Source organism: Macrotis lagotis, chromosome 4, assembly GCF_037893015.1.
Source record: "Macrotis lagotis isolate mMagLag1 chromosome 4, bilby.v1.9.chrom.fasta, whole genome shotgun sequence".
Taxonomy (NCBI): domain Eukaryota; kingdom Metazoa; phylum Chordata; class Mammalia; order Peramelemorphia; family Peramelidae; genus Macrotis; species Macrotis lagotis.
Window position 1 is genome coordinate 255,222,085 of NC_133661.1, and position 19,271 is coordinate 255,241,355.

Sequence of the window (19,271 nt, forward strand, 5' to 3'; positions counted from 1 at the left end):
ATATCCTCCTTTTTTTTGGTTCATTTACATCTTTCTTCCTCGTCTAGAAATTGGACTGGAATTTCTAATGTGCCTAAGGTGTTCATCCTTCCTTGCCTATGATGCCTTCCATGACCACCCGTCTTGTGGATATTAAATTGTTTTCAGTTTTGTTTGACTCTTTGTGATTCCATTTGGAGTTTTCTTGGCAAATATAATAAAGTAATTTGCCATTTCATTCTCCAGTTCAATTTCCAGAGAAGGAAACTGAGGCAGAGTGAAATGACTTGTCTATAACACAGCTCATTAGTGTCTGAGGCCAACTTTGGACTCAGGAAAATGAGTCTTCTTGGATTCCAGGTCCAACCTCTGCACTCCATTACCTTGCTGCCCCAACAAGTTCCCCCAACACGGGGGCAGGGAATATCTGACTGACTGTATGAGGTTCATGATCTGGTGCTGACATGGTCACAGGGACTTAAATTTGATAAGTCTAGGAATTTTTTAGGGGTGAATTAATTATTTGACCAGATGGAACAAGTGAATGATGTTATAAATATCCATATAACCCTTGACAGAAAAAAATGTTCCACACCCCTGCCATAACTGGAGGACTTTCTTTGCCTTATAAGGCAGAAGAAGAATGATACTGATAATTTATATTGAAATTATACTCCACAAAAACAACCTGGTTGTCTAAGAAACTTCTAATCATGCCTCCCTATGCCATACTTGTGAAGTCGATTTTTGGACCCCAAGAGGAAGAAATCATATTTTTCCCTATTGAATTTGATTTGATTTGATTTTGCTTTATCTTGTGCTTTTTGGATCATGACTGTATTCCAATGTGTTATCTAACTCTCTCAAGTTTGGGTCATTTGTAAATATATTGGATATGTCATTTATGTCTTGATATAATTCATTGATTAAAATGTTAAACAGAGCAGAGAGAAGCACAGATTACTGAGAACTCCTTTGGAGATTTGCTAAGTTGGCATTGAATATTTGCAAACTTGTCTTTTTGTTGGCTATTTAACCAGTTCTGAATCCATTTAAATGTATATTCATCTAATCCACATCTCCATGAGGATACTAAGAGCTACTTTAATAAATGGTTTATTGAAATCCAGGAAAAAAACATATCTGCAACCTTCTTCTTGCTGGTATAGTATAGTATCCCTGTCAAAAAAGAAAATAAGGTTAGTCTGGCAAGATCTCTTTTTGGTGAAGGCATGCTAACTGTTTCATACTAACACTTTCTTAGATGTTCACTAATGATATTTTAATAACTTGTTCAATAATTTTCTCAAGAACAGAAATAAACTGAATGAATATAGTTTGCAAACTCTATACTAATCTTTTTTTTTTTTGAAAATAGGAACATTTGCCTATCTCTATAGGGAAACATATTTTAAAATCACATTTATAGTAAAACTGAAAATACTAAGAAATAATATTATTTGGGGAGACAGCTAGATGGCACAATGGATAGAGCACTGGCCTGGAAGCAGGAGGACCTGAGTTCAAATCCTGTCTTAGATCCATAATATTTACCTAGCTGTGTGATTTTAGGCAAGTCACCTAACTGCATTGCTCTACAAAAACAAGAAAGAAAGAAAGAAAGAAAGAATATTATTTTCTTAAAATCTTTCCAGTTTCCTGAGGGAAAACACCTTGGAAAGCTGGGTAAGAGAAGAAAATTCCCTTTTCTAAGGGAACTGAATTAAGGATGTTATTAGAGAATAACAATTCACAACCCCTACACACAGAGTTGCTTGGTAGCTAGGAGCCACTTTTCTCGAGTTAGAAAGGATTATGATAACAATGAAAGAAAGGAGTTCCCTTTGTTTAATTCCTGAAGGAATGGGATTGAATCTGCTGGATTCTGTATTATAACCTAGACTACCTTCTTAGATATCTTTTCTTATTCAAGATTTCTATAAAGGTTACCTGAAATCTTCTTGGGGAAGAGTCTTGTCTAATGACATAGGAGACTATGCCAGTTTGGGCCTGTCTTTCTCCCAGAACAACAATTATTTACTACCTCATACCATACTACCTCTCTTATCCTCCCTATTCTTTATTTTTTAATTCTGTAAAATGAGGGGGTTGAACTTAAAAAACCCAAACAAACCCATGATCTTTCACATAACTGGAACTAATAGTCAATAAACTTTTATTAAACACAGTACTAATAGGTATGTTTCCACATTGTGACTTTCCCCATTGCAATTTTGATATATTATGGGATTGGCATAAAAAATTAAATAGTAATTTTTTTTGGAGTTCTATGGAAGCTGCAGATGACATGCAAGATCAGGAGATGATTTAAAAAAAAGTTTAGAAACTGTGAAATGCATTTTATCTATCTATCTATCTATATCTATCTATCTATCTATATATATACATATATATACATTATTGTATAATGTCAACCCCAGGTTTCATAATAAGATTACAAAAACCCCAAAAGGTAAAAATAAAATTTTGCATGGGTTTTCTATATTGCTATACAGGGGAAGGATAGAAAGGTTGAGGATGGTGCAACACTCCTAACCCTGCAATGTGTAAGAGATAACTTCATTAAGTACCAAGTAACAGGTAACACAGAGGTGGCAAAATGCCTAGAGTGTTGGACCTGGACTTAGAAGAGTCATCTTCCTGAATTCAAACTGGACCACAAACACTTATTTACTGTATGACCCTGGCCCAAGTCACTTAACCCTGTTTGCTTCAGTTTCTTCATCTGTAAAAATCACTGCAGAAGGAAATGGCAAACCACTTCCATTTATCTTTGCCAACAAAACTCCAAAGAAGATCATGAATAGGGCAACATGATTGAACAGACTGAACTACAGCAACAACACTGTGCTCGGTTCTGGGAATACAAGGAAGGTTATGTGGCACAGTGGATAGAACACTGCGATTGGGATCTTCATGATCCTGTGACTCTGGGTAAGTTGTTTAACCCTGTTTGCCTCAGTTTCCTCCTACATAAAATGAGCCAGAGAAGGAAATTATGAACTACTCCAGTATATTTACCAAGAAAAATGATTGAATAGTAGTAATATCTCTCAAGGAGCTCATAGTCTAAAGGAGTAGATAACATGCAAACAACTTTGTAAAAACCAGTTATATACAGCAATCACTGTTGCATCAATCAGTCCCTTCAATGTCCCATAATTCATCTAGATTAGATGGTCTGGGTTGATTACAAGGTACTACTCTCTTGCTCTCTCCTTATCTGTCACCTCCCTAGTAGATATTGTTATTCTGTTCTTTCTAATGCAACAGTCTCTCTCCTTGGCAAAGGAAGGAGAACCAAAATAAGAAACAGCTTTCCCTTCTCTTTGATATCAGCTACAAGTACCCTTCCTTTTCTTTCTCTAATATGCCATTCATTTTCAGACCTTACTATATGCCCTCTCCCTGATAGCCTCTGAGACTCTACTACCATTTAAAATATAATCATCTATCTGCTATCATCTAATGTACTTACTTCTTCCTCAGAACATCCAACTTGCTCTGATTTAGGAAGCACCTTTAATTTTAGCTTCAAGAGTACATTTATCTGTCCCTTCTTCCTGTGGTCAACATTCTTCCCTTCCTCCCTTCCTGAGAGGAGGGGAAAATTGCTTTTCTTACACTTCTGATCCTTTCCACAGAAGTCCCACTTCAGTTTTGTGGTGTTTTTTTTTTAAATAAAAGCCTCATTGACCTTAGGTACTCTTTAAGGCCTTTGACCTTCTCTCCTGAAGGGAAATCAATCTGTAAACCAGATAGTAGTTATCTATGAGAGGCAGAATGCTTATTTTTTTGCATATTCAGTGAAAGTCACTGCAAAGTTGTCCTTACTTACTGAATGAGGGATTTGGGTTTTTTTTATCTTAGATTTGTTGATCTTTTGTTCTTACATCATGTTTTTTCTTTATTTCCTCCTAATCTTGTATACTTGTGTGCATATACTCATATGTAAACATATATTTGCATGTATGTATTTCCATATACACACTCACACAGAGCAGGATAACTAGGAAATAATTAACAGTAAGAAGGCTTCCTGTAAAAGATGAAATTTTAGTTGGAACAAATCTGACAGTTGTCCTGGCTTTTGTTTTGCCATTGGGCTTTGATGATGACTGAGGAGGAGAGAGTAAGGCTAATGACATTGCATATCTCTGCCTCACTTAAATCCAATTCACAAACAAGTTAAGACCATTACCCTCTTGATCTTATTGGTCTTTTTCAAGTTTAAGGACAAACAATAACAAGTAAGCCAATGAAGTCAATAGACAAAGTTGAAGAGCAAGAACATTCCATGTCTCAGACAAAATACCTGGAGCTGTGAGTTAGAGTAAAAAAAAGACAGTTTTACAAAACCAACCAAAATATCAACTATAATTGATAGTATATGCAGTATTCATATCCATAGGCCCTCACCTCTACAAAGAGGGGAGGAAGGTATATCTTCTTGTTCTTTTTCCTTCTTGTCCTAACCCTTATCCTACTCCTCCTCTTTCTCCTCTTTCTTCTTTTTTCTTTTCTTCTTCTTTCTCTTCTCCAGGGTTGGTCATTATAATTATACAATGCTCACTTTCAGTTCTTTAGTTCTTTCCATTGACATTGTTGTAAGTCATTGTGTATATTGTTTTCCTGATTTTTGCTTTTTTTTTTACAAGTTTACATGTCTTCTCATGCTCCTTGAATCCTTCATATTTGTAGTTTCTTACAACACAGTTAACTATGTTTGGTACATTCATGTGCCAACATTTATTTTTTTATTTTATTTTATTTTTTTAGGTTTTTGCAAGGCAAATGGGGTTAAGTGGCTTGCCCAAGGCCACACAGCTAGGTTAAGTGTCTGAGACCAGATTTGAACCCAGGTATTCCTGACTCCAAGGCTGGTGCTTTATCCACTATGCCACCTAGCTGCCCCGATGTGCCAACATTTAAACCCTGACTCTGGAATCAGCGGACCTGGTTTCAAATCCCATTTCTGACTCCTTGTCTCTTGGGTGATTTAATCTCTCAGACATCAATGCTATTTTGTAGTTTGACTGTGGTTTTTATTTCCTTTCCCAAGTAAGGGTGAGATAGGAAGGAGAGAAAATAAATTTTTCTTGACTAAAAATATTTAATTAAATTTTTTTTGCAAGACATTGGGGTTAAGTGGCTTGCCCAAGGCCACACAGCTAGGTAGTTATTAAGTGTCTGAGGCCGAATTTGAACTCAGGTACTCCTGATTCCAGGGTTGGTGCTCTATTCACTGTGCCACTTAGCCGCCCCTAAATTTTTTTGAAAAATAAATGATTAGTTCAGAAATGGTTTTCATTTATTACATTGATGTGATTGAAACTTGTGTCAGAGGATGTATGTATTAATATATCTTATCAGTATGTTTTCTAATAGTCTTAGAAGTTTGTTGTAAGGTTCAAGTGAGCCAATTTATCTAAAACTTTGCAGACCTTAAAATGTTATATAAATGTCATCTATTAATAGTAGTATTGTCATTTTTAAATTTTCTTTTATGTGTGTGTGTTGGCATGTTCTCTAAATCATGTCACTCTGGTTCATAGTGTTTATAGGGCATAGATAGGGGCAGGGAGCACAGTGTCATTTATGTAACATGATTTGTAGAACCTGGTTAAGTTCTCCTGCCCCAAAGTATCTTCCCCACTACCTGTCATGGTGTCTGAAGTCCTTCCATCAAGTTATTTGGGTCTTGAAAGAAAGTCTTCTCAGCAAATATACCTGAAGGGGAAACTTGTGCTGGATTCTTTTTTTGGAATATTGAAATAATGAGGCAGACATGGGATTTTTGCTTTCTAATGCTAGGATTTATTTAAGGAAAGCTATATAATTAAGCAAAGGTACTCAGAGAAGTGCCTCTGAACAGCTGGCTGGTGTAGTACATGCAGAGACACATTTGACCAGACCCTCCATAAAAGAGCAGCTTGCATGAGGTGAGGTCTCATCAAATTTGGGGAGCTGCTGGGTCTTTTCTGTTGGAAGCTTGACCACCCAGATGCTACTGTAGTCATTATTAGGGCCAGTTCGCTACATATTCTGTCTTGCAGGCTATTCTGGATAGCTTTCTGAAGTGCTTAATTAGAGCAAATTTGTTGGCAGGAGGAGGGGGTTATATAATAGGGTCACCTAACAGATGTCTCCTCCACATAAGTAAACCTTATTTTATCTTTATAAGGACAAATTGACAGATAGCTAAAAGAAAGCCTCCTCTCCTGGGAGAATGGGGCATAGGGTAGACCAAATAACAAGGCCTCTGGGCCCAAAGAATAACTTGGCCTACTTCAGATGTTTTTCTTAGATCTATGCCTGTAACAGGGGCTAGGTCATTATTAATTTGATTATGAGTTCTCCTTGTATATTCCCTCTTCCACCTATATAGCTTTTATTTCCATTCAGTACCATTAGCAAGGTAGAAAATACGTTTTCATCTCTTTAGTCTGCTAGTTGGTTTCCTTGCCCCAAGTCTCTCTCCATCTATAGTCCATCCTCCACTCAGTTACCAAAGTGGTCTACCTAAAGTGTAGGTCTGCAGAAAGGACAATGATCAATGTTGGAAGGGATGTGGGAAATCTGGGACACTAATACATTGTTGGTGGAACTGTGGACTCATCCAGCCTTTCTGGAGAGCAATCTGGAATTATACCCAAAGGGCCTTTAAAATGTGCATACCCTTTCATCCAGCAATACCAATGCTGTTGTATACCCTGGAGAAATTATGGAAAGGGGTGAAAACATCACTAGTACAAAAATATTCATAGCAGCTCTGTTTGTGGAGGCAAAGAATTGGAAATTGAGGGGATGTCCATCAATTGGGGAATGGCTGAACAAATTGTGGTATATGTATGTTATGGAACACTGTTGTTCTATTTGAAACCAGGAGGGATGGGAATTCAGAGAAGCCTGGAAAGACTTGCATGAACTGATGCTGAGTGAGATGAGCAGAACCAGAAGGACATTGTACACCCTAACAGCAACATGTGGACTTGCTCATTCCATCAGTACAATAATCAGGGACAGTTTTAGGGTATCTGCAATGGAGAATACTATCTGTATCCAGAGAAAGAATTGTGGAGTTTAAACCAAGACAAAAGACTACTACCTTCAATTTAAAAAAAAAAAGTTGTCTTATGTACTACATCATTTTGCTATCTTTAATATTTTATTTTCTCCTCAAGGATATGTTGTTTCTCTCAACACATTCAGTTTTGATCAGTGTATAGCATGGAAACAATATAAAGATTATCAATCTGCCTTCTGTGGGGGGGGGGGTGGAGGTGGGAAGGGAGGGTGAGGGAAAAATTGTAAAATTCAAAACCACACCAAATAATGATAGAAACTACTATTGTATATAATTGGAAAACAAATAAAATATTTAAAAAAATAAAGTGTAGGTCTGACCAAGTCACCCCCTCCACTCAATAAACTCCAGTTATTAACTCCTGTTATTTCCAGGACCAAATACAAAATCCTCCATTTGATTTTAAAGAGTACTTCATCATCTGGCCCCAACCTATCTTTCTTTCCAGTCACCTTATACTTACTCTTGTACTATGATCCAGTGATTCTGGGCTTGGGTCTAAGTCAAGACCATTCCTTTTCCCTCCACATTGTTTCTGGGAGGAAAGCACAATTCTTTTAAGAGGAGCTTTCTTTTTCTCATATTCAACACTTCATCTCCTGCTGGCTATCCCTCATGTTCTGTATGTCCTCTCTCCTCCCCTCTATCTCCTACTTTTCCTGACTTCCTTCCATAAGAGTCCTTTTCCAGTTCTCCCCCACTTCCCCAATGCTAGAACATTTCCTCTGAGATTATTTTCCATTTAAACTTAATTTGTACACAGTTGTTTGCATATTTGTCTACCTTATTAGAATAGGGGCTTCTTGAGGTCAGGAACTGGGATTTTTTTTGCCTTTTCTTGTATCCGCAGCACCATGCCTAGCTTAATTTAATAATTACAAATTGTTTGAATGGCTTTGGAGGTCTGAGAGCTTACTATGCAAGGGATCCCCAAGGGTTGGTGTTCAAGCTTCTTTATCCTTTCCATGATGGATGGCCTCTTCTCTTCTCTTCTCTTCTCTTCTCTTCTCTTCTCTTCTCTTCTCTTCTCTTCTCTTCTCTTCTCTTCTCTTCTCTTCTCTTCTCTTCTCTTCTCTTCTCTTCTCTTCTCTTCTCTTCTCTTCCTCTCTCTCTCTCTCTTTCCCTCCCCCTCTCCCCCTCCCTCCCTCCCTCCCTCTCTTTGTTTTTGAGAGCTTGCTACCCAGCTGGGAAAAGTTTCTAGAACATTAGTTGTATGTTTGTTTTTCCTAAATATGCCAAGTAAGCATTTTTGTCTAATAGGTAGTAATAAAGCTGCGCCTCCCATTTAGAATTTTTCAACTCTCCCAGATTATGGCAAGCAGTACTCAGTTTCCATTAGTGCTCCAGGGTGTTTTTGTCTTGGAGAAAGCTCTTCTCAGAGGAATGTACTTTCTACCGGAACCCTTTTGGTAGGTGAAGGAGTGGTCTTGGCTCAAGCCCAAGTATAGTTCTGAGTGCTTTCTCCCTTGATGGTGATTTTCTATGAGAATAGTCAAACTAAGAAGGATGAGAGAGGCAGAAGGTAATCATAGAATCAAATAATCCTAGAAGGGACTTTAAAGAACTTTTAATTCAGTTTACCTTATTTTTAAAAATGTACTTTTTAAAATTGCTTTTTGAATTTTACAATTTTCCCACAAATCTCACTTCCTCCCCCCCACCCCAAACCATTCTATACATTGATCAAAATTGAATGTGTTGTGAGATAAATCATATCCTTAAGGAAAAAATAAAATATTAAGAGATAGCAAAATTACAAAATAAGATGACTTTAAAAAAATTAAAACTAATAATCTTAGGGATCTGTTTAAACTCTATAATTCTTTCTTTGGATACAGATGGTAATATCTATCACAGATACCCTAAAATTGTCACTGATTGTTCCACTGATGAAATGAGTCAAGTTCATCAAGATAGATCATCAACCCTATGTTGCTGTTATGGTGTACAGTGCTCTTCTGGTTCTGCTCATCTCGCTCAGCATCATTTCAGGAAAATCCCTCCAGGCTTCCCTAAATTTCCATCCCTCCTGGTTTCTAATAGAACAATAGTGTTCCATAATGTACACATAACACAATTTGTTCAGTCATTCCACAGCTGATGGACATTGACTAATTTCCAATTCTTTGCTACCACAAACAGGGCTGCTATAAATATTTTTGTACAAGTGATGTTTTTACCCTTTTTCATGATCTCTTCATTCTACAGACCCAGTAGTGATATTGCTGGATCAAAGGGTATGCACATAAAAAATGTATATTTTTACTTTAAAACATTTTTATTGATATTTTTAAAATATTCTTTTTAGTTATGAACTTAGTAATCAACAAACACAAACATTTTAATAAAAAAGATCTGAAAAAGAGGATTTATATGAAACTGCAACCTTCTCATATACTTTTAAAATGTATGTTAAATTTAACCTATTAACATAAATTATGCTCTGATAATTTGACCTCCCTTCTGATTTCCTGCAGTTCCCTGGTTTCTAAATTTTTTCTTTTATTTATTTAAGGCAATGGGTTAAGTGATTTGCCCAAGATCACACAGCTAGGCAATTATTAAGTGTCTGAGGTCGGAATTGAACTCAGATCTTCCTGACTCCAGGGCCAGTGCTCTATCCACTTGTGCCACCTAGCTGTCCCTGCTCTCTGTTTTTAAAAATGTTTCCTTGATGCTCTTTTATTTATTTATTTTTGGCTTCATTTTCACTACCTACCAACTCAATGTCCTTCTTCTTAACAAATAAGTAGATCTAGTGAAAACAAATCAATGCTTTGTTCTTGTTTGCTAAGATGTAGGAAGCATGGTTCTTTGTCACTCTTCTGAAGTGATGATTGGTCATTGCATTATTAAAGTTCTCATGGGTTTCCAAGTTATTTTCTAATGTTATTGTAGTCATTATATAAATTATCCTTCTGATCTTGCTTACTTTATTTTGCATCAGTTCATATAAGTCTTTACAAGTTTCTTTGAATCTTTTATGTTAAACATTTCTTATGGTATAATACTCTTTTACATTCATCTTCCATTCCCCTGTTGAGATGAATCCCCTCCCCCTTTTCTCTAGCTTTTTTGCTATAACAAAAACATAGTTATAGATATTTGTGAACATATGGGTCATAAGGTTATAGATATCCCTTTGTTATTGACCACTTGGAATATTTCCAGATCAAAAGATATAAAATTCAGTGATTAGGGGAATAAGAAGGTTTAGTTCAAATTTAGTTCAAATTCTTTTCTTTCTTACCCAAGAGCATGTCTGCCTTCTCAAAACTCTTGCAAAAATTGCTTTTTTTTCTTCCTTGGGAATTTTTAGAGACTGTCTTCCATGCCTGTAATTCTCTCCTACCTTAACTCTCTCCTGATAGACTTTCCTGCTAGTATTCCATAATAAGCCTTTCCCAATCTCTCCTTACTGCTAGTAACTTTCCTCTGTTGATTATCTCCAATTTGTCCTTCATACACCTTGTTTTTATATAGGTATTTGTATGTTGAATCCCCATTATCCTGTGAGCCTCTCAAGAGTGGGGGATAGTATTTATTTTTTTTTTACTTTTCTTTTTTCCTTTTGTATACTTAGTGCTTAGGCACATTGTAGACACTTCCTAATTGTGTGTTGTGGTATATGATGTGGGATGTTGATCTAAATCTAATTTCTGCCAAGTTCTTTTAGCTTTCCTGTCAGTTTTTTATAAAAGACCTGTCCTTACCTGGTAGTTAGTGCCTTTGGGTTTGTAAATTTGATTGCTATATAAGCTTGATTGCTTCTGGATCTTATTTACCTAAACCATTCCATTGATAAATTTTTCTATTTTTTGTATGATCAGTATGGAAGAGTATTAGATTATTGGCTTATATAATAATTTGAGACCTGGTACTTCTAAGTGTCCCTTTCATTAGTACTTTTTCCTCCATTATTTCACTTTAAATTTTTTACCTTTCATTTTTCCAGGTGAATTTTGTTATTATTTTGTCAAGTTCTATAAAATAATACTTTGATAATTTGATTTATATGACACAGCTAATTTAGCTAGTATTGTCACTTATATTACTTAAGCGCAACCAACCATGATCAATTCATATCTTGCTAACATCTTGTCTTTCATTATTTCTGTAGACTGTATTGTATTTTATTTACATAAGCCCTGAGTGTGCTGTGGTAGTGGATGTCCAAATTATAAATTTTATGGCTATTTTGAATGTAATTTCTTTTTCCATCTTTTTATGCTGGCTTGTTTGCTCTTTTTTTTATTTACAGAAAGACTGATGATTTTCATAAGTATGTTTTATATCCCTCTACTCTTCTGAAGTTGTTTATCAATTCATGTTTTAGCTGAGTCTCTAGGGTTCTCTAAATAAATCAAATAATTTGTCAAAAAGCAATAATTTTCATTCTTTGCCTATTGCTTGTTCTCTTAATTTCTTTATCTTGTCTTTTTGCAATAGCTGGAAGATATCTTTTACTTTTTATATTACCTTTCTTTCTGAATGTTTCTCCCCATCCCTTGTCTAACTTTCCACCCATTGTAAGAAAGAATGGTAATTCTTTTTTTTTAAATTAAAATATTTAATTTATTTATTTTCCAACTACATGTAATGGTAGTTTTTAAGAAGGTTAAATTTTCCTGCAAGGTTTTGAGCTTTACATTTTTCTCCCTCCCTCCCCCATCCCGCAGTAGAAAGCAATTTAATATAGATTCTACATGTTTAACCATGTTAAACATAAATCCATAAAAAATAATTCTTAAAAAGCAGTAAAAATTCAGTAAAACCAGTTAACTTCAGTTGGGCAGTATGTGCAGTACCACATACCTGAAGCTTTTAATGCTGAAAGGAAGGGATCATTTATCTCATTTGACAGATAAGTAAGCTAAGACCCAGAGAGGGAAATAATTTGCTCAAAGTTATACAATAAGTAGTAAGACAAGAATTAAATTCAACTTTTTTGCTCTTGTTTGGTATCCCCCCCCCCCCAACAATATTCTTCTTGATGTCTTCTCTCTGGATCTCAGTTCTCTCATTTGAAAAAGGATAATACTTTACTCATAGGGTGATAGTGAGAAAAAATATTTTGTAAGCCTTAAAGCATGATAAAATATTAGCTTCTATTTAATAAATAATCAGTCTTGAGGAACTCCAATGATTAACCTTTAGGAAACAAATCACTGCAGAATGCCATCCTGGAAGGTATACTTGCCCCTCAGCAGGATTTAGAGCTGAAAGGGCTCTCAGGGTTACTGTGAGGTATCTTCATCATCATTATCATCTTTATTATTAGTATTGCAAACACATTTTCGGTGTAGAGAAAAGTGGAAATAAATGAGAGGTTGGTATATTAGTAAGAAAAAAACTTTTCAAATGGAAGTAAGAGACTATGGATACAGATCCTGGTTCTGCTGCTTATTGCTGTTTGTCCTTATGAAAGAAACATCCTCTCTGAACCTTTTCTTCATCTGCAAAATGAGGGAGATCTAGATAATCTCTGAAGTTGTTTCCACCTCTGGAGCTATGAAACTAGGATATGGAAGATCTTGACATCCAGGTAAAAGCTTTTCTTAGGAAAAGAAGGGAAGGGAAATGTTTTTTTAAAAGTCATAATACTGGTCTTAAAGCAATACCCCAATCTTTTCCTTAACTTCTTCAGATAATCTGGAGTCTGTTGTAAAAAAAACAGAGACACAGTTGTTAGACATGAATTTAATGTTAACTTTCCTAAAGAAGGGTTAGGTCTGATCTCAGTATATCTAGTCCACACCTCATTGACTAAATGTTTTGGACTGTGAACTGTTGATATTAACTCATGTATCCAAAGGCTCCCTGGATCCCAGAAGACAATTTTATAATCAATTTTTTTGGATGAAGTAACTCATTCTGTAATGATGTGTAGAGAGGTATTAGATAGCTTAACAGATGGAAGGAAAAGAGGTTCCAGGTAGGAAGCAGTTCAAGAGTACATGTGAACTCAAGATGATGTGAGGAGCTTATCAAGGAGATATAGGGACTATTTGGGAGATAGCAGCTATTTCAGTAAGAAAAAAATGGTCAAATAGAAATCATAAAAAAGTGTATAGTAAAAAGAGAACAACTTTATGACACTAAAAAATGCTAAATATAAATAAAGTTTTCTTTATGGGAATTAATATTTTTTAAAATTTCATTTCTTGTGTATGATAGATTCTAGAATTTATTTCCTTTATTTATTTATTCCTTTATTATTGAATAAGGCATATGGAGAAGTTTCACTAAAAGTCATGAGGTATGGCTATACAGGAAAAGATTGGAAAACCTCTGGTTCATTGAAAAAAAGCATCAGACTTGGAGAAAAACTTGGTTTGAGTTAGTTAACAGCTCCACTATTTGTTGTATTCTGTGTAAGGCATTTAACTTAATTATGTGATAGTAATGAGAGTAATGCTTGCATTACCTCCCCTATAGGACCATTTATAAATGTGAGTTATTATTTTACAGGATTGTTTGTGTTGTCTGCTGATTCTTTCTCTCTTTTTTAAAAATCTCTTTTCTTATTCAGTATTGATCCTCCAGAAGGTTGAGAATGGAGACTTGAGCAACAAGATTCTGAAGATCACAGATTTTGGCCTGGCCAGGGAATGGCACAAGACCACCAAAATGAGTGCAGCTGGAACTTACGCTTGGATGGCCCCTGAAGTCATCCGCTCCTCCATGTTCTCCAAAGGCAGTGATGTGTGGAGGTAGGGGCCACTGTGTTCTCAAATTCAGTTCAGTTACCCAAACTCTTTCAGAATCTGAGTATTTTTTAGGAGCAGAACATAAACATGGATGATTTTCAAAAATCATGCTAAGTTAATTTCTATTATGCTAGCTAGAACTGCTTCACCATATAGATATACTGTAGTCCAGGAAAGATATCTAGGAAGAGATGGTGCATTGTTATATATAGCCCAACTTTTCTGAGGGCATCATGGACACTTTTGGAAGACTGGAGAAACCTATGGATCCCTTCTCAAAATAATGTTTTTAAATGTTTAAAATTAAATATATAGAATTGCAAAGGAAACACATTCCATTGAAATAAAATTTTCCAAAAAAAATTAGAAAAAAGTTTATAGCCCCAAGGCTAAGAACTCTTAAAGTTCTTACTTTAACAACTTTAACTTTATTTTAACAAACCTAAGAAGCCCAAGACAAATGTCTATCCTACTCAGCCAGGGTTTATGATTATTGTTTTCTGGGTATACTTAATATACTTAATTGCTTCTTCTATGTTTTTAGATATGGGGAAGATAGAAGTTGGATTTTTCAGTGTGGTACAGTAGAAAGAACTGAGTTGGAGGATATAGGATCAAATTCAAGCTTTGCTTTTTAATATCCATCTAACTGCACAAATCAGTTCCAGTCTCAGATTAGTTTTCTAATCTGTAAGATTAAGAGGGCTGAAATAGTGGATCTAACAATAAGTCATTAGCATCATCGTATACAAAAATATGTAATATTAACAGCTTTCTACATTTCAGAAACATAGTTCCATGTTAGGTGAATTTCTGTATATCTAATTCTGTTTTTCTTTTGATGTTACAGAATGAGGTAACTAATATAAACTAATCCATTCTTCTCCCTTAAAGAATCTCAATAACTTTTGAGTTATGGGTCATAGGCAATTAAAGTGTACTAGAGAGAGAGCACCAAGGGATCTCAGTTCAATTGCTTACCCTGTTTTTATTCATTATAGCTGTATGCCCTGTGGCAGCTAGGTGGTACAGTGGATAGAGCACCAACCTGAAGTCAGGAGGACCTGAGTTCCAATCCTGGCCCAGACACTTACTAGCTGTATGACTTTGGACAAGTCACTCAACCCTGAATACCTCACGTCCAGAGTCATCTCCAACCCTCTTGATTTATATCTGACCACTGGACCTGGATGACTCTGGAGGAGAAAGTAAGACTGGTGACTTAGTACAGCACCCCCTCACTGAAGTTCAATTCACATGCATGTCATGGCCTTCCTTGATGTCATGGTTTTCTTCAAAAATGAAGAACAAACATCATCATCCTGTTCTGTATGATTGTTCTAAATCTCAATTTCAACATCTATAAAATGAAGACTATTGGTTCAAAGAATCATAGCTCTAAAAGAGAAAGGAAAGTTGAAGGCTGCCTAGTTCAACCCTCTCATTTTATAGATGAAAAAGCCTAGGTCCAGGGAGTTTAAATGACTTGCTCATTATTACACTGATAGTATGCTTCAGAGCCTTAGGAACCCAAGTTTATATATATATATATATATATATATATATATATATATATATATATATATATATATATATAAAGAGAGAGAGAGAGAGAGAGAGAGAGAGAGAGAGAGAGAGTTCACTGTGCCTCAAGCACTCTTCCCACCAAGAAGTCATTTCTCCTCTATAAACATTATCTTTCTTGTTGTAAAACAAGAACGTTGGATTAGATGATCTGTGTTTTCCATCTCTAACTCCTATTACTTTTAAGTTCCCCTGTGGCATTGTACTTGAGTTTGTAGAAGAGACCTATCCAAATGGGGTTTGATGCTGAGGAATTGCTTCCTGGTCCAGTTTAGCTATTGTTAGTTGGTCTTAACAATATTGTTCATCTCTTCTTACCTTCTATTCTTTCCCCTCCCTTTCTTGGCCTGCTAATAAATTCGTTGAAGAAACTATGTTTTATTGAGGGGGTGGAGCCAAGATGGCAGATTAGAGGCAGAAACTCAGTCAAACTCTCTAAATATTTCCCTCCAAACAATTTTAAAATAAAACCTCAAATCAAATTTTAGAGCAGCAGAGACAACAGAAGGTCAGGGTGAGATGGATTTTCATGCTAAGAAAATTTAGGAAGTACTTGGGGTGAGGACAGTACCACTAGCCTTTGCTATATCATCTCAATATAAAAGAATATGGGAAAGCCAAGAAAATTATGAAAAGAAGATTAACATTTTGGTAAAAAAGGCACAAAAATCCTGAATATAACAACATTTAAAAATAGAATTTGGTTGGGGCAGCTAGGTGGCGTAGTGGATAAAGCACTGGCCTTGGAGTCAGGAGTACCTGGGTTCAAATCCGGGCTCAGACACTTAATAATTACCTAGCTGTGTGGCCCTGGGCAAGCCACTTAACCCCATTTGCCTTGCAAAAACCTAAAAAACAAAAAACAAAACAAAACAAAAATAGAATTTGGCTTAAGTATAATAGAAGCACAAAAATTCATTGAAGAAAAACTTCATAAAAAGAGATTAATTAAATGGGAAAAAGGTACAAAAATTCATTGAAGAAAAGAATTTCTTAAAAAAGCAGAATTGGCCAAATGAAAAAGAGTACAAAAGGTAACAGAAGAAAATAATTCCTTAAAAATTAGAATTGGTCAAATGGAAGCTAATGGCTCCATGAGAAATTAAGATTCAATAAAACAAAAACAAAAGAATAAAAAAATAGAAGAGAATGTGAAATATCTTATCAGAAAAAAACTGACCTGGGAAAAGAGATTAGCAGAAGTTTTGATCAAAAAAAGAACCCAGACATCTTATTTCAAGAAATTATGAATAAAAATTGCTTTGATATCTTAGATCCAGAGGATAAAATAAAAAGACTCGACTCCTTAAAGAGATCTAAAAATGAAAACTCCCAGGAATATTATAGCAAAATTCCAGAGCTCCCAGGTGAAGGAAAAAATATTGCAGTCATCCAGAAAGAAACACTTTGTAAATCATGGAACTACAGTCAAGATCACATAACATTTAGCAGTTTCTATTTTAAAGGAGCAGAAAACTGGAATATAGTATTCTAAAAGGCAAAGGAACTAGGATTATAACTAAGAATAATCTACCAAGCAAAATTGAACATAATCCTTCTGGGAGAAAAAAATGTTTATTTAATGAAATAGAGGACTTGGAAGGATTTCTGTTGAATAGGAAATTTGACTTTTAAACATTATATATACATATATATATGTATATATATATACATATATATATATGTATATATATATATATATCAAGAGAAGCCTAAAAAAGATAAATAAGAAAGACCATAAAAGACTCAGTAAATTGAAAACATTTACATTCTCATATGGAAAGATGATACATGTAATTTCCTAAGAACTTTGTCACTATTAGGGAAGTTAGAAGTAGTCTACAAAGAAAGAGGGAGGGCATGGGTATGAGACAATTTGTTAGGTGATGTAAAAAAATGAAGGAATGAGAAAGAGGGATGCATGGGGAGAAGGGGAAAGGAAGAGACAGAATAGGGAAAATGATTTCACATACAAGAGGCACATGATGAAGAGCTTTCATAGTTTAGGGGAAAATGTGGTGAGCAATGGGTGAATAATATTTTAGCTTTAATTGGTTCCAAGAGGAAAGTGTGTGTATAAATATATGTATTTATACACATATGTATATATATATATATGTATATATGTGTTTATATGAATATACTCAGCTGGGTATTGAAATCTTTCTTTCTCAATAGAAAAAGGAGGAGTAAGGAATAAGAGAAAGGGGGAGGAGATGATAAAAGGGAAGGTAGATTAAGGGAGTCAGTGATAAGAAGCAAAATAGATTTTTGAAGAAGAGGGGATAAAAAACATGAGACAAATAAACAGAAGAAAATGGGATGGAAGGAAATACACCATAATTATAACTGAATGTGAATAGGATGAGTTCACCCATTAAACAGAAGGGGATAACAGAATGGATTAGAGATCAGAATCCAGCAATATGTTTACACAAGATACACTTGAAAGGCAAACACAGAATTAAAATTAGAGACAGATCGGAATAGATAAAATAAAGTAAAATTAAACTGAAGTAAAAAAAAGGCAGGAGTAGCAATCATAATCTCAGACAAAGCAAAAGCAAAAATAGACCTAATTAAAACAGATAATCAGGCAGACTATATTTTATTAAATTATAACAGACAACAAAAATAAAAATTTCTAGAGATTTCTCTAATAAAGTTTTCTTTTCTCAAATACATAGAAAATGGAGTTAAGTTTATAGAAATAAACTATTCCTCAATTGCTAAAATGTCAAAAATATTAATGCATTGTTTTCAGAAGAAATCAAAACTATATTTATATGAAAATGCTCTAAATCACTATTACAAATTAAAATTGCTTTGAGACACTACCTCATATCTATCAGAAATGACATATTTTGGAAGGGATGATGGAAGATAGGTATACTAATGAACTATTAGTGGAATTTTGAACTGGTCGAATCATTATGGAGGACAATTTATAACTGTACCCCAAGGACTATAAAACATGCATACCCTTTGACCCAGCAATACCACTACTAGGTCTGTAACTTACAAGAGATCAAACAAAAAGTTAAAGAACTTATATATAGGTACTTATTAAGTAGCAAGGAATTTAATAGTAAAGAATTAGGAGGATGCTCATCAACTGGGAAATGGCTGAACAAGTTGTAGCAATTGATTGTGATTGAGTACTATTGTGCTTTAAGAAATAGAGCACTGGACTTAGAATCAGGAGGACCTGAGTTCAAATTTGACCTCAGATACTTAATACTTACTTAACTGTATGACCTTGGGCAAGTCATTGCCTTGCTAAACTCCACTGCCTTGCCAAAAAAAAAAACCCAAACCAAAAACAAAAACATTGTAGAAAAATGTGGGAAATCCTATATAAGCCAATGCAAAGTTAAGTGAGCAGGGGGCGGCTAGGTAGAGCAGTGGATAAAGCATTGGCCCTGGAGTCAGGAGTACCTGAGTTCAAATCTGGGCTCAGACACTTAATAATTAGCTAGCTGTGTGGCCTTGGGCAAGCCACTTAACCCCATTTGCCTTGCAAAATCCTAAAAAAAAAAAAGTTAAATGAGCAGAGCCAGAAGGTCACAGTAACAACAATACTGTGATAATGATCAACTATAAAGATTTAGCTACTCTGATCAATACAGTGATCCAAGATATTTCCAAATGACTCATGTTGAAAAGTCCTATCAACTTCCAGAGAAAGAATTGATGAATTCTGAGGACAAATTGAAGTAGAATTATTTCACTGTTTTTCTTGGGGTTTTCTGGGGGGAAGGAACATTAATACCTTGAATGTATAATTGATATCATATTACTTGCAGTAGGTAGGGAAAGGGCTGGAGGGAGGGATAAAACTTGAAACTCGACATTGAAAAAAAGAAATCTAAAATAAATAAAAATATTTT

At 35.1% G+C, this 19,271-nt stretch overlaps 1 protein-coding gene across 1 annotated transcript in view; it reads left to right on the forward strand.

The window, feature by feature from the left end:
- MAP3K9 (mitogen-activated protein kinase kinase kinase 9) overlaps positions 1-19,271 on the forward strand; it is a 118,835-nt gene that overhangs the window by 73,345 nt on the left and 26,219 nt on the right. Inside the window, exon 3 of the mRNA XM_074235829.1 lies at positions 13,620-13,800. Within this exon, the coding sequence (XP_074091930.1) occupies positions 13,620-13,800 (181 nt within the window). The remainder of the gene's footprint in view (positions 1-13,619; positions 13,801-19,271) is intronic.